We start from the raw sequence: 14032 nt of genomic DNA, 5'->3' as shown, positions 1-14032 counted from the left end.
TATAATTAGCATAGAAAGACGAACAGGCAAAACAAAAAAAGTTGCTTTAACTTATCAGGGAAAAAGGCTGTTCACCGTACATTTGTCAGAAGAAGGCTTGGCCGCCAGCTTGCATCATTAAAAGAAAGAGCAGGTAATGAATGAAAAGACCGTGGCACCGTCCCGTCCCCTTTTCGCCCTCCAGCTCGTGGGTCAGGGAACAAACCTTGAAGACCGTTCAATAATCTTTTGTTTCGTTTAGTTTTGATTGTATAAATTAAAAGTGTTTAAGATGTCTTGCTGAACGTGCTAGCGCCTTTACAATGGAAAGCGGGCGAGTTTTGCGTGATCTTAATAAATCTTCCATTGTGATCGGTAAAGTTTCGCTCAAAATCGAGAAACATGTTAGTCCCAGGCCGCTGTGTTCGTTGGTGTGTACATTCACTCAAATCATTTGCCCACACAATCATTCAGTCGCGCTGCGTGCATATTACTGGTTTGTATATGTAGACGATGCTTTGTAGCTCTGTCTTCCTCTCTTGACGTCGTATGTTTTGTTATTTATTTACACAACACGCGTCACATCGCTGATTTTGTTAACAAACATTCTCCTTTTTTCGTTTCTACAGTGGGGCCGCTGGCGACCTATCAGGTCGCTCCAAGCTTTGAGGAGGTGGTGAAGCTGAACAACGGCTTGGAGCCAGGCGGCCACTTCCACCCACCCGACTGTCGGGCGCGAAGCCGGGTAGCCGTGGTAATACCCTACAGGGATCGCGAACAGCACCTGAGGATACTTGTGCACAACCTCCACCCGATGCTGATGCGGCAGCAGCTGGACTACGCCATCATTGTGGTGGAACTCGTTAGTGAAACTTTAACCCTTTTACGCCTGTCCAAACTATAGCCGCCGTCTGTTTCTTCTTCTGCTTCTGTGATGCCTTTGTCATTTTCTTCATCTTTTTGGTATTTGTCATCCTCGTCGTCTCATTCTCTTTTTGCTATATTTTTCTGTGCATGCATCTTTCTCTGTTGCAACCACAAAAAGAAGTTTCTAGCTTGTCGTTCGAGATGACACACGATGAACAGGCAAGTGGAAGAAGAAATGCATGATTGAGAACTTTCTATCCATCGGCATCAGCACTGTCTGTCACACAGTACCCGGGTCAAAGGTGTAGGATCACCGCGCTGCATGCTGGTCGGGAGGAGTCTTGTACTAAACAAAGCTTAGCTACCTGCCTGAGGTCATGTAAGAGAGTCGACAAGACGATTCTCTCACGGGAACATCATTTTCTGAAAGAAATTTGTATATCCCTGAAGTGCTGAGTGACTCATGACCACAGGTTTTGGGTCAAAAGAATACGATTGCCGGGATATTGTTAGGCATTATTATGATCTGGGCCGTTAAGATCCACTTAATTGTCGTCTAAATTTAGACAGTTTTAACTTTCTGTTTTTCGGTTACTTCAGTTTGATTATGACGGTGTAACGTTCTCGTCTCCTGTACAAAAAAATACTAGGAAGAATGAAAGAAACAACACACAGAGGTGGAGAGGGCACATTGGTACACAAAGCGAAGTAAAATTTTGCTTGAAAGTAAATATTTAATGTGTAGCACATTTAATATCGTGCATTATTCATTTCAGGCGCAACCGACGGAATTCAACCGCGCGATGCTAATGAACATTGGCGCCGTGGAGGCTCTGGGCTTGTGGGACTTTCAGTGTTTCATTTTTCACGATGTCGACCTGGTCCCCGAAAACGACCGCAACCTGTACAGCTGTCCCGAGATGCCCCGCCACATGTCAGTGGCCGTGGACAAGTTTGGCTACAAGTAAGTAGTTATACACCGCATAAACTTCTTACCTGAGAATGCAATTGTTTCTCTCGACTCGCCGGCTGTGCTTGAAGCATTGTATTACTTATTGTTATTTCAGGAGAGTGTCCCCCCGCCTACCGCCATATAAAACAGTATCGTTGTACCCTCTGGCAACTGCCGCAGTTAATTTTTTGTGTGTCCCTCGACAATCCCAGTTCAGGTGCTCAGCATTACAGAAGTACGGCCATAACTCGTCGTGGAAGGAGATACCGCTTATAATGGGACAAAAAAAACAAAAACGTTTGTTGTCTGTTCATACGAGATAGCTGTTCGCTAGAAAGCTGATAGCGAATCCGAGCATCTGTATATAATGTTTTTGCTCCCATTGTTTGCATTACCTTACCCTTAACCAAAAAAATATTGTGCACCGTTGCGGGTGTCGCAGGTAAGGGAAGTAAAAGGTTAAGATCGTTACCATTTTTATTTTTTGTCGTTTAGGGATGTGTTACAGACTTTGCTTGTGTGAGGGAGGTGCAGTCTTTTCTCCTTCCCTCTGTCTTACTTTCCAAACCCTCTCGAGTCAGGTACCCATTCCTGATAACCAGCTCAAGGGGTGGTGGTGGTGGGTGGTAGCGGGAGGGCGCGCTGCGCTACACGGGTATCGAACCGGAGCGCCTTTGAGTTCAGACATGGAGATGCCTACAATGCCGCACAAAAAGCGTACATGAAATCCTCACACCAGACTTTAACATTGTTTAACATTGCTTTAGATCGTCTCATACTGCAATGGCCTGCTGTTTTAGCGTTTTTTCATGTTCAGGCTACCGTACCAGTTCCTGTAGCCTGTTCTTACTTCATTGGCATTGTGTAGAAGGTTAAATCGGTTTTTAAAATTTTTTAAATTTATTTATTTTGTATCTTGTGATGTGCAGGCTACCGTATCAAGCGCTGTTTGGCGGTGTTACAGCCCTCAGCAGGGAGCATTTCTATGCTCTCAACGGCTATTCCAACAAGTATTTCGGGTGGGGTGGTGAAGATGACGACATGGCTGCCAGGTATGTATGCCCTTCCTCTCCCCTTTTTTGTGGTGCATCAAAAGGTCACGAATACGTAGCTCGCTGGAGCAAATGACAGATGTACTAGATGTCATTGTTGCGATGAGTAGACTTGATGAGAGGTTTGACGCCAAGAGATGAGTTTACCACAATACAAGGTCTGAGTGACAAAAGACCCAATCAAATGTTTGAGAAGAGATGTTAAAGATAAATGTTAGGTTATAGTAAGGTTAAGCTTGCGTCTCAGTCTGTCACAGACCAGTCATCTGCTACATCACCATTTCCAAATACTGCCCTCTGGCCGCAGATGGAAACAACTGGTTGCCGCTAATCATGGTGTGCCTCTGATGATCATCAAGGAAATCTTTCTTTGTTGTGGATATAAGTAGACAATATAGACGTATTATACAAGGACATTTCAAGCTGCTACGTCATGCTAATGGGTTCATAAGATATGTTTAAACATGTGATGTGGACTGGCTAAATTGTAAAAAAAAAAAAATGTTTAAAAAGGCGATCGGTCAAACTTTGCCCTTTAATGGGCAAATTTCCCTCTGTACGTTATTTTAGTTTTGCATGCGTTTGCGGCTTTTCTCGAACGTATCCTATTCACTCAGGTGACAAAAAGATCATATGAACGTGGCATTGCCAGAAGCGATACTTTGTGCCTTTAAAACCTCTTGTGGTGGCAGCCACGCCTTCAGTCAAGTGCTGGGTTAGATGTATTTAGCAGTAATGTCTGTATAGTGTAGGGCTTTGTCAGTGGGAAGTTTTATTCGTCTGCTTTTTATCATGTCTTCAAATGCTCTTTCTGCTCTTCCCCATTGAAGAGGAGCAACACACGGTAGTTTTTGGGGTTTTTTCAAATCATTTTTTTTTTTCCAAACGTGTTTTTACCTGGGCTGCATACTTCCAAGTTATAAACTAGTATTCATGGTGGAACTTTACCGCTTTTTTCCCTTCTTTTCTGTTGGCAGAAGTCGTTAGTCAATATTCGTTTCAAACTTATGTCTGAAATTTAAAAAAAAAGACGAGACTTGAATTTTGTTGGTGTACTTGTTACAGAGGAAACGGATTACAATCAGTGTCCCTTTCTTTTATCAATTCCTTTTAATAAGGATGCTCTGATTCCTTTTACTAACAGAGAGAATCTTTTTTTTTTTCTTTTGATGTCGGATTAATAAGGAAAAATTGGACAGCTTCCATAGTTTCCATCCATATTTGACCTTGTTACAAGAAAAAAAAAAAAAGAAAAATCTTTTTCTTCCGTACCGAATAGAACTTTCTCGATGTAGCTTCAGTTGCCCAAGATAATGTAGTGCTTTAGGCGACTTAAACACAAGCAAGAGCTTTTGCTAATTTTTTCCGGACGAAGCAGCATTTAGCTTGTAATTCAAACAATTTATGGCATGTTTAGAAACCAGCAATCAAACGTCGAGTTGACTGTCAGCTTGATCTTCGCCTCAATGCTTAATTTAATGATGTCACTTGTAATCAGAGGATCTTGCTCTGTCTTCCGCTTTCAGTTTAGTGGAATATTCCCGCGATTTCTCTGTAAAAGTGCTTTGGCTTGCTAGCTACATGCCTGTGAGTCTTGTGTGGGGCAAATGTTGAGTAGAGTGGCATTCTGCAGCACTGTCAACCGAGAGGCCGGTTGTTGTCACCAATGGAAAGTATTCAGCGCTTGACAAGAAAAAGAACCAAAGCTTAAAGGTGTGGCGGTGCAGATTTGTTTTGTAATGACTGGGTAAACCCTGGTGCAGGAGACTATTTCCTGAAATCGGGCTAAATACCTCTTACCCACTTCTCGAGATAGAAGTGTACAAGCCGTTATGTTCAGAACTAGACAAGCTGATGACCTCACGCTTGTACACAGTGCCGTATGGTTCGAACTCTCCCATTGGCTGAGACTTAACCTTGTACAATCCTGACGTCCGTGGTATCTTTCTACACATAGTGAAGTGTGTAGACGTGCACCTCGGATATAAAGCGGGGATGGCGGATAATGACTTACAATCTGGGGAACAGTATCTAGCACTGAGTTGTGCTCAGTCATTAGAAAAGCAAAATACTTCCAACTAAACCTGAGATGCTAGGGGACGGAGGGCTGCATCCACTTAGATCGGTTCCAAAAAAAAATTGTTCAGTGCTGTGAACATCACCGGTAGCTGTTGTCTAGCAGGAGCCTTGCTGTGTCCTTGGCAACCATGCATGATTAAGGACGCGACCCTAACAGGAAGGACTGGTGGCTGCGTATCGTTAGTGCTCGGAGGGGCGGCTGCTTCCTTGCGTGTGTTGGCCCTCTCCTTGTAGGGACGGAGGAGCAGATCTGTTGATGGCACACAGCAGCCGCATCGCAGCCAGTGCCGTCCGTTCTTGAGAGGGAGACATAGAACTTGCAACGCAATCGATAAGCGTTTGCCGTCATTGTTTTATTAGCCTCGTTTTCGCTTGTAAGGCATCCTTTACTTAATTACAATAAAGAGAGAGTGTCAGAGAAAGAGAGAAGAGAGAACAGTGAGCGAGCTAGTTTCGTGCACATTCTGAAACTACAACTTGGTCAAAGATAAAGATGGTACATTGTACACGTACTGAGGATGCAGAGCGAAGAGTGCGAAAGAGTAGGAGGATGAAAAAAAAAAAAAATAAAAGGGCATCGGGAGATAATTTTGGGACCAGGCTTAGATGAACATATCGCGGGGATCGCGTTATTAACCATCATTCATGCAGCAGACACTATGTGTGTGTGAGAGAGAGAGAATTATTTCTTGCCAAATGAAACCTCTCTCTCACACACCGAACAATAAAATAATATTTAGATGGGCTCTGGAGTAATTTGATAGTAATTTCCCCATGTCCGTTTCCCAGGTAAAGAGCACTCGTCATGCACTGACCCAGACAAGTGGAACAGATGAGAGGGTCATAACAGGGTCAGTAGCGACGACTCACTTGACGCCCAGCTGACGACGAGTCCACAGACGAGTTTATTTAGCGCAGCGACACGATTGACTGAGGGTGTGGTCATTTGCAGAGGAGGAATACACTGGCTCTGTATACACAATGACTTTGTTTATAGGGTAAACAAAATGTGTGTGAGCGGACGGACAACAAACTGAAATGCTGGACGGTAATCACTGGGGGATGGTTTATAAATTCGTTAGCAAAATGGTGGATCCGGGCAAACTTACAGACCGCTTCTCTTATTACGGAACTGCACAGTCTGATGGTCGTCCCACACACAAAGAATACATATAAACTAAAGGATACCTGAGATGATACCTTTAGGTGGGGGCGTAGTGGGGCAATGTAGGTAGAGGCAACCGTTCTTTAGTGAGCAGGGCTGAGGTTTCATATTTTTCCCCCTGCAAACATTTGGACATGAGTCCTATTCAGAAATGAGACCAGGTATCGAACCAGTGTCGTAGATATCTCAGACATCAGCACCGAGGCACGTCCATGATATCACTTGTGGGGGATGTTGGGATGTGAGGACCGGAGGATGTAGCACGGAGTAATTGATTTGGAGAAAATTGATAAGAGATAGTTTGGCTGACATTTTACTGTGGTACCTGGCGTGTAGTTGCGGCGAAACATGCCACCGACCAGCGCGTCTCTATGGCGACGGAAACACATAACAACGCCAGGTGGACGCCTGTCTGTCCGGGACTGCGGGTAACGATCGGATCGTAAAGAGCGATGTAGGTCAAAGGTGAAGTAGTTTACTGGTCCCTGTTGGCAGTACATGTGCGTGGTTGGTGTTGGGAGGGTTGCGCAGGACTCTGGCAAACCGGATAGCGTGCCGGGGAAGTGCCACGAAGTTTAAAAAAAAATACACACACACACAAAGGGGAGGGTCAAGACAAGAAAGGAGGGGAAGTAAAGAGAGGTTTTGCAGATAATGAATAAGTAGAGTTGTAAACAAGCTTGCGATAGAGTCAGTGCTTGGTGGGAAGACGCCTTTGAAGGAACAGATAAATAACATGTTTAGACGCTTTGAGATGGTTTTAGACGAAGGAATTAATAAGTAGGGGAGATGAGTTTTGGGTCTTTGAGTTGAGTAGGTAATGATGGACAGTAGCAAATAAATAAACAAACCCTCTACCGGATATGGCAGGTGCATGGACAAAAAGGATTTCTCCTGCGAAATTGTCTTAAAAAGAAACCCGAAAAACAATATGCTGTGATAACTATAACCCCTTCGGATTAATGAAAGGATAGACAAATAGCTTTGATGAAAGTCGATCACGTGACATCTGTTGGATTAAAAACAGGAATCCGTGAGTTGCAGTATCCGGCTTTGACTCTAGTGAAGCACAAACCATTGAAATATATATCTGACTTAAATATCTGGCGACAGCGGTGAAGGCTTCGTGGCCTAGCGAGTGTCCCCCATACTGAGGCCACAACAATGGAGGAAAGAACTTCAACCTGTCCTTCCGCCTACTTTTCTTTTCTTGAAGTCCCCTGCGCAGGAAGGATTTCTCTTATTCACACAGGCTGGGCAAGCCTCGTACCGACGATCTTCTGTTGAACGTATACTTGGTCGCAACAAGGACAGTGTTTTGTCTTGAGCCTCTGGCCATTGCTGACATCCTGGCGATGTCGGAGCGGACAAGATGGCCAAAGCTGCTTGCTTGGCAATACCACTGGGACACTCTAGCTACACCAGAACAAGCTACACGCCACCCTACCCTATCTTTCTGTGCGGGGTAGGAGGTAGTTCTCACTAGACTAAGGTTAGGACACACCTATGTCATGCAGTCACACCTTGTACAAGGTGAATCCACACCAGTTTGTCCTTGGTGTCAGGACATGTTTGCTGTTGTGCATGTTTGAATAGATTGTCCTGGTCTCCAGAGTATCCGTAGCAATTTTTGTTTTTCTCATTTAGAGCCATCCCATCAGTAGCTATTTTTTTTCATTTTTAAAGAGGATAAGGCTTTACCTTCAGAATAAAGGTTTTTTATTTTGTTAGATTCTGATTTAAGGTTCCAGTTTGTTGGTGGTTTTCTAAATCATAACACTCCTCGTTTACCCATTCAGGCTACTTATCATTTAATGTTATTCTTATGTTGGCTTTTATTGTTATTATGATGATGTTATATAACCTGGGATATTTTTGTTCCTAAGAATTTAAATGATTACTTTCCCTCGCCGCGATATCCAGGCTTAGTTGCTAGTAACTGCGTAAAACACAAACAACCAACCCTCACGTGCAGACATTTCTCATTACTCACAGACGGAAGCAGAATTTGCAAAGATTAATTGCGCGACAAAGAATCAGAACGATTAATGTAGGCATGTGATCTGTGCAGGGTTAACGGCAATAAACTGAAGATCACTCGCTACTCGTTGGATGTGGCCAGGTACCGCATGATCAAACACAACAGAGACTTCAGAAACGACCCCAACCCGAAAAGGTGAGCGCGTGTGAACCTGCTTTGTCATCCTTTTTATACTAGGGTAGCTCGTCATGGAGTATGTTTTTCCCTGCGGCTTACTCTCTTTCTCTCTGTATCTGTGTGTGTGCGCACCCGCTCTGCTTTGCCAAGGATTATCAGTGTTCACTTGTTGACATTAGCAAGAATTCATAGCTCCCTTTTATCCTAGCAGTTTGTTCACCCTGCGGCGAGAATTCATGTCCTCTTACCCTTCTGTTGACACCAGAGACTATGTTGAGTGAACACATATTCAGTTCACAGTCTGTAAAAAACACACAGCTGTACACACGTGAACAATTTACAGTTTATAAAATGCATCGTACTGTGCAGCTTTGCTAATTTCCTTTGACGTGAAAGACGGTTCCATGATCATTTTGTTTGCGCCATGACATGAATGAGCAACTGCAGGCGTCCTGATGGACAGGGTGGGTTAGGGTCACTGGAAAAAACAACCCAGGACATACCGATAACCTGTTGTGTACATTGCTGTGTCCATAGGTTTGAACTGCTTAATAAGTGGGAGTCACGACAAGACCAAGACGGTCTCAACACCCTGCAATACACGGTCCAGAAAGTGGAGTTCAGGCCGGGCTACACCTGGTTCTTGGTGAACATTGACAAAGACGCCATCTTGAAGGTTATTAATTATTCTATGCGTGCATGCCTGCGTGTGTGTGTGTGTGTGTGAGGTTCGTGCACGTGTGCATGTGTGTGTGTGTGGGGTGTGGCAGTTGGGTCTACTGTGGTCAATGCCATTTGGTTATCGCGTGTTCGCCACTTCAAAAAACAAAAAGCATTTGAGACCATTTTCTAAAAGCTTTAAATGAAGACGCTTTTTCGTAAACTGTAAAGTCAGTTTAGCATGCTGATGATTGATGGCGTTAACATCTTCAGTCCTCATTTTATTTTGTTGCAGAGCTGACACCTGCGATGCGTTGTTGGTCGTTGGGCAGCGCTCCCCTCCCCCCCACCATACACACTTTTTTGGAAACCTTAATTTATTTATTTTTTTTGCCACCCTATCTCTGACACCTGATCGGTATTTTTAATATAAAATATAAGCATGCAGAACCCTTAGTGTTCGATTTTCGAACATAAAAACTCGTCAACAGCCACACGATACACTGCTTAGCATGCACAACTGGGTTTGCATCCCACCTACAATAACTACGGAGGAGGCTTTAAAAAAATAAAATGTGGTTTTTTTTTTTAAATGTGAAAGTTGGCACTTGCTGACGGTTCAGGTGGGGGGTACTTTCGCAAGGCTGCAAGTTATTTGGTCTTGGGCTCCGGACACGCAGGGTAAGGTGTTAGGGCACAGGTGAGACAACCCAGCATTAAGGACGTTTGTATAATGGAACGCCGACGAAAAATAAGATTGAGCTACATTCCACAGAAGTAAGGTCACTTTAAGTTCATGTCAATAACAGCTTTTTTTTTTTCAGCAGGAAAATGCTTGATGTTGACAGAATAGCAGTGTCATTTAGAAACTTTTCTGTTGTGAGCTGCTTTCCCACTCGGTTTTTTTTTTGATATTGTATTTATTATTAAACCACAGTTAGTGATCTACCGTTTTATATCTTTCCCTGCATTCTCTCTTTTTGTAGGAAGGGTGATGGTGGAAAAAATACTATTTGATAGACTATTAAGACATACAAAACATGGATTTTTTATGTGTTTATTTTGTAGCGAAACTGAATCTTTTTTTTACCCCATGAAGACTATTTCAAACTTTGGACTGTATAAAACTTAAGCCATTTCTGCCTATCATTAAAGGAGTGTTTATGCGGGACCTGAACATTTTGACTGTTAACTGGACACATAACTTTGTCCTTTAGACTGCCGTTGGATACATGTTAGTTCCATATGGTAGACTTTATTTTTGTAACTGAGACAATTTTATACTCATTTTGTCATCAGTTAAGTAGTCACTTTCTATTTTTGATAATAAATTTAAGCCGTACATATTCCCTGTACCTGTTTTATTGCCTTTGTTTCTATCAAACGTCTTCAAGTGATTTGTGCATATGGCGAGATGCTTGTACCCTTGCCTCCTTTACCTGCAGCTTTGCAATTTGTGGAACAACAGATGTTTTCTTCAAAAACATTTTCTTTCTGTGACTCACTTTATCATAGTGCTGTTTGTACAGTAAAACATACATGTGTGTGGCTTGTATACATACACATAAACATATCAAAGAATGTGTGGGAAGTGGTCTGTGTGTGTGCATGTGTGTTTAATACATGCTTGAGAGAAAGTGTATCAAATGGGTATTCACTTTCTCCATGGATTCAGTTCATTGTGACTATGCTCATTAGGGTGTACATGTCAGTTTTGTTGTAACCATTCCAAGAAGTGATGTTACCATGGCTTGTTTCCAGAAAAAAAAAGAAAAACATGGGATTTAGTTAACTTCACATTGTCATTCATCCATAAATTATCATATTTTGCAATCATTCCATGGGCACTTATTAATCTTTTTAAAAATAATTTTTAAAACGTGCTTGGATTTTCACAGGCTAGGGAGGCATTTTAAGCAAATTGTGTTAAGATTTTTTTTTTAAATCAGATCTTACAACCTAATTATTTAAGGTCAAGGTCAAAAGTAGGCAGTTGGAGAGAGAGATGCACCAGTATAAAAAGACTACACTAAAATAAAGTATATACTGTGACTGGGTGCAATAGCTTCTATCAAGCAGGGTAAAATGACAGAGCTGCAATCTTGTAAGCTGTTGTGGAGAGAGAAAGGTTCGGGTTGTAGTGCTGATTATTTCCCTTTTCAATATTTAAATGCACCAAAGTTTAAAACACTGTGATTTTTCTTTCTAAAGAATCAGAAATGAAAATATTTGACTAAACTTTAAATAAGCAATTGAAAGTTTTTTTTCTTAGTCTAAGAATTTTGTTGTGATTGATTCTTTAATCGTTTTATTAATCACAAAATTTAGCTAATCTCCATCCCCTCAGGTGCTTTTGTCACTTCGTTTTTATCATCTCAGTTGTGACTGGGCTGTATAATATTCCAGTGTAACTAGTAAGTCAATATTTTGTTGTTCAACTTTTGCATGTGTTCATCTTTCCTTTGATTCAACCGTGATATTTTACATGTGTACAGCAAAATGTGAAATTTGATCAGTCTTGAGATGGTGTCTTGCATTTTTTTCAAGCCCATTCTTTCTGCATGCATACAGTATTTAGACATACCGCTTTCAGTCAATAATTTGATATTAATTGTGCTACTTCCTCCCCCCCCCCCCGAAATTGCCTCATCTCTCTCTGAAAATGACCTTTACTCATTCCTCTATCTTGATGCCATTGCGCATTTGCAGTGAAAGCCATCGTTTGCATTTTTTTTACAACTTCATTTATGTTAGCTTACATTGTATTGCAGTCTTCTATGAAGCTTGTAACCTCGCGCACTGTTGAGAAGGGCTTTGCCAGTGCATAACCTGTTTCAATGTTGCTGAGCATCAAGTTGAAATCATCTGCTTTGTAAAAGAAATCATACATGTCTGAGAAAATTATCTGATCTATGAGAATTTTGTTTGCACTACTTATTCAGTTTTTTTTTTCAAGTCCCATTGCAATGTTACTCACAAATAGCATGAACTGTTTTTTTTTTTTATTTGTGTATTTGAAACTAATATGGACATAAATACTTCATTCTTTTATCTCTAATTAGTCTCTTCAGTGAGCTAAATCCTTATTGTACAAAATTTGCACCTTAGATACTTTTGCATTTCTTAGTGACTCTACCATTTCTCTACCATAGCCAGCTCTAAATAGAATCTACGCCACTTTTCTGACACAGGAACATCATCAAGCAGATAGCACTATATCTTTCATATGTTGTTATGCATCACTGATGCCATTCACAGACACCATCAGCAAAGTAAGCTTTAAATTTCTGGTTTCCATTGTCTGGAATGCCTTTTCTCTGTAGCTTCTCACAGTGACAACCTTCAATGCTTTCAAACCTGGACTGGACTTTAAGACTCGCCTCTTTAGGGAATATCTCATTGGTTATCTCCTCCTTTTTTCACAGTCAGTACATCCCTTCCCATTCACCCTCACCTCTAGCATCTGCAGTTTGTAAACTCTGGTTCTGTTTCTTGTGACGCTCTTGTATTAGTCCATTATGCTCAGCAGCAAGTGGGGAAGTGCACATATAAGTCAGTTTGTTTTTGATCATCATGAAATTAAGTTGTTAGATCCAGTTGTATATATTTGTGGTAAATGGATATGTGCATTATGAAAATGAACATTCCAAATTTCATATTTAAAGAGCTTGAGTGTCTTGAGAATTTATAAAATCATGTTCACAAGAAAACACAAGAAAACACTGTTGCTTCATGGAAAATATTTATTCTGTTAACGAAATAGAAACTGCACAGTGAAGGGACTTAACCTGTGCTGTGATAGTCTGGGAATAGTGTTGCTTATCTTAAAGTGTACATGGGCTTTACAGTGTGTATCAATGTATAGAGTGCATTACCGATTGATTTAGGATATAGTGTGTATATGTATGTGTGCAATATATATGAGAGAGAGAATGATTAAATACACAGCAGATATGAAATGAAAAGTAGTGAAATGTTCAGCTCTATCACAGTATGTTGAAGGGCGTGCATTTATCTTGAATCATGACAGGTTGATTTATCCGTATGCATACAAATCCAGACATAAAAACTACTTTTGATAACAGTGTTGTGTGCATTGTTAATGCCGACGACTGTGAAATGTACCGCATGTCATTCCCAGCATGAACTATTGTCAGTTGTGCTTGCATGTTTATGCAGTTATCAGTCACCTCATGTGTGTTGATGCTGCTGTTTATGAAAATCGTTCTGCTGGAACATTCTGTGTGCCTTTCAAGAGATGAGTAGACTGTTGTGCTGAGATGATGTGACCATTTGAGAGAAGTGCAGCATGTTAGATCACAGCATTTGTTTACTGAAAATAGTGTTTGGAAAGAAAATATAGTTATATCATGAGTGAATGGAAACAGTGCCTGACTTTTGAGTGATCACAAGATTTGCTGAGGATTGTATTTCAGGAAATAAATGTGACAGTGTGCTTGCAGCTAGTATGTCATGACTTTGGGGAGTGTGTATATGCATTTGTGATGTCCCGGGAAAATTTGATTTGTAATTTTATTTTTTTTTGGAATAATTGTTTACTTGGAGTTATTCCATTACGCTTCTTGACCATTTTATTTTTGAAATTTCAATTTGGACTAAATAAATGTCTAATTCTAAGAATGATGCATGTTCTGCTTATTGTGCATGACTCTTTCCCACATAAATTTTACTAGGACCATTATGTGCCTGCATGTGTGGGGATGGGAAAATGAGTATTTTTAGATGATACTGTGGGATACGGGATTTCTTAGGGTGGGAGGTGGTGTCTACATTTTTTTTAATTCCAGCATTAAAGTAACTGAAATTGTGTTATTTCAACATGTCATTATCAGTTAAAGTAAATGTTCTGTTAATGAAACAAAAATGTGATGAAAAATAACTCGCAAATCCCCTCCAGGGCATCATAGCTGTGTAAATGTTGACATCGTGTTCCATACATTCAGCAAAACGTTGCACCTTACAGACCTTGAGTCAGATTATGCACCCTTAGTCTGTCTTGAAATTAAAGGTCTTAAAGCTGATGAATGGAATGCCATAGCTTTCTGAAAAATTAAAAGTGTCCAATAATCTTTTTTAACTTGAACTTTTTTTGAAACGTT

General features: G+C 41.1%; 1 protein-coding gene across 6 annotated transcripts in view; it reads left to right on the top strand.

Moving 5' to 3' along the window:
- The window catches only part of LOC112565515 (beta-1,4-N-acetylgalactosaminyltransferase bre-4-like), a 29984-nt gene extending 16434 nt beyond the window's left edge, over window positions 1-13550 (top strand). For 5 of the 6 annotated variants that reach the window (XM_025240962.1, XM_025240957.1, XM_025240960.1 and 2 more), the window contains 7 exons: window positions 59-133; window positions 609-841; window positions 1623-1810; window positions 2728-2850; window positions 8166-8270; window positions 8790-8928; window positions 9208-13550. In XM_025240962.1, the coding sequence (XP_025096747.1) occupies window positions 59-133; window positions 609-841; window positions 1623-1810; window positions 2728-2850; window positions 8166-8270; window positions 8790-8928; window positions 9208-9213 (869 nt within the window). In that variant the 3' untranslated portion in view covers window positions 9214-13550. The remainder of the gene's footprint in view (window positions 1-58; window positions 134-608; window positions 842-1622; window positions 1811-2727; window positions 2851-8165; window positions 8271-8789; window positions 8929-9207) is intronic. The other variant, XM_025240959.1, reaches the window with a different exon arrangement.
- Window positions 13551-14032: the final 482 nt, after the last annotated feature.

Source organism: Pomacea canaliculata, linkage group LG6 (assembly GCF_003073045.1).
Source record: "Pomacea canaliculata isolate SZHN2017 linkage group LG6, ASM307304v1, whole genome shotgun sequence".
NCBI classification, from domain to species: domain Eukaryota; kingdom Metazoa; phylum Mollusca; class Gastropoda; order Architaenioglossa; family Ampullariidae; genus Pomacea; species Pomacea canaliculata.
The sequence above is the reverse complement of the archived record's forward strand: the minus strand, read 5'-3'. Positions and strand labels throughout refer to the sequence as shown.